General features: G+C 38.5%; 1 protein-coding gene across 1 annotated transcript; it reads left to right on the top strand.

Annotated features, from left to right (window-relative positions):
* The first annotated feature begins 409 nt into the window (after positions 1–409).
* Positions 410–1376, top strand: LOC136842430 (uncharacterized). Its single transcript, XM_067109763.1, has 2 exons — positions 410–569; positions 1168–1376. Exons 1-2 carry the CDS (start codon positions 410–412, stop codon positions 1374–1376), a joined length of 369 nt encoding a protein of 122 aa, XP_066965864.1.
* The last annotated feature ends 365 nt before the right edge of the window (positions 1377–1741 follow it).

Raw genomic sequence — 1741 nt, 5'->3', positions numbered from 1 at the left:
ATTAAAAACATTTCAAGTAAATTACAATTACTCCAAGCCTGAATAAAAGGTAAGTGTTTATTTGTAATTGGTAAAGCTCTCTTAGATATATTCAAACCTAGGTTAGAGAATTCGCGAACACTGTTACCGAGCTCATTTTATGAAGCAGTGCTCAGCGAGTCATTCAGTTCTCAATATACTGTTATTAACAGGAACAGTAATTACATAAGTATATTAAATTTAACAGTAGTATCTTTATTTCATACCATAATGATTATGTTACTTATTGGCTAATCCTAAAATCAAGGAACGATATAATGATATATGAAGCAAGGTATTGTCTTACTCGACTCGAAACAGAGTCTGAATCCCAACGGAGGTGAGGTCGTCAGCGGGATTTTAAATGGGTCAGACTGCATAACCACTTATCATGAATCGAAGGGACAGAAATCTGGTGCTGCGAGGACGAATTATCACTTTACGCTACAATGGCCTCTTGATACGAGCCATTACACGTGATGGTGTGTCCCCCACCACAGTACAGATGTGGATAAGAAGGTGGGAGGAGAGTGGCAACTTGAACGACTTGCGTAAGTTGTTTATGCTGAATGATTGGTGAATATGAAGGAATTGTGTTCTATGTTACATTGCTCATGTTTATTTTATTTTGCTTATTTAATGTGAAAGTTTCTTTCTTAAATCTGTTTCGTCTGTGTTATGATTTTGGTTAGACTACAAATATCCACAGCCATTCCAACACCACAGTATTATTTCAGGTGCACCTTCATAATTCCACACCGGTGGGTGGTTGGCCCTCACTGACCTCAACCATGAACAAAGTTAGATAGTCGATTGAGTTGTCTGGACATAATTAACCCTATAAGAGCATTTTATTTGTGCCCACCCCCTCACAGTGATTGTGCGTCTTATGACAGATAGTGTTTATATGTTAAATGTCATTTCACTGCTGGCTCAGGAATGATTTATAGTTTTAATAATTACCACCAAATTGAGAATATTATGGAATATGTAATCACATTCTATTTTGATATACTTTTGAAACCAAAATATACGGCAATGTTTACTAAATTATGATCAATCCATAGAGTACAAAATTCCAAGAGTCTAGAATTGATAGCAATATTATATAAAATATCAGTTAAACATTTAGATATTATGCTCTCTTAGCTAGGCCAGGGGGTCCACGAAAAACCACCCCAGCTGAGGATGACGCCATTGTCAGGGCGGCTCGAGAGCAACCCTTAACCAACGCCGAGGTCATTCGTGAAGACCTTGGATTAGGGGTGTCATCGATGACAGCACGACGTAGACTCCCACGCTGCAGTGTATCATCACAGAACTCCAGCGACAAAGGAGCTCTCGACGGAGCGACATAAGGCGGGAAGGCATGATTTTGCGCAACGTCACGCTGACAGGGGTGTGGACTTTTGGGGCCGGGTCATCTTTACTGACGAGAAGTGCTTCTCATCCACATCGCATGGGAAACTGCATTGTTGGCGAACAAACAAAACTCGGTTTCATAAGCAAAATCATTTCGTGCATCAATTATCAATTGCATTCGTCTTTGTATTAGTTATTAATCTTCAGATTTTGTTCCACGGAAATGGATTGTCCAAATATATAAAGGGAGTAAACATAAATAAGAGTGTTATTTCTGAGATTCAAATTTAGGTAAGGGACAGTGGCATCATTTGCTCTTTTTCCTCAAATAATTAAATAATCAGACAATAAGAATTCTTTC

Source organism: Macrobrachium rosenbergii, chromosome 2, assembly GCF_040412425.1.
Source record: "Macrobrachium rosenbergii isolate ZJJX-2024 chromosome 2, ASM4041242v1, whole genome shotgun sequence".
Classification (NCBI taxonomy): Eukaryota; Metazoa; Arthropoda; class Malacostraca; order Decapoda; family Palaemonidae; genus Macrobrachium; species Macrobrachium rosenbergii.
Note: the sequence above shows the minus strand (reverse complement) of the source record. Positions and strands in the feature narration are given on the sequence as shown.

Coding starts and splice junctions, on each gene's coding strand:
- LOC136842430 (XM_067109763.1), top strand. CDS start 410: ATGAATCGAAGGGACAGAAATCTGGTGCTGCGAGGACGAATTATCACT. Junction 570..1,167: donor TGGCAACTTGAACGACTTGC/GTAAGTTGTTTA, acceptor ATGCTCTCTTAG/CTAGGCCAGGGGGTCCACGA.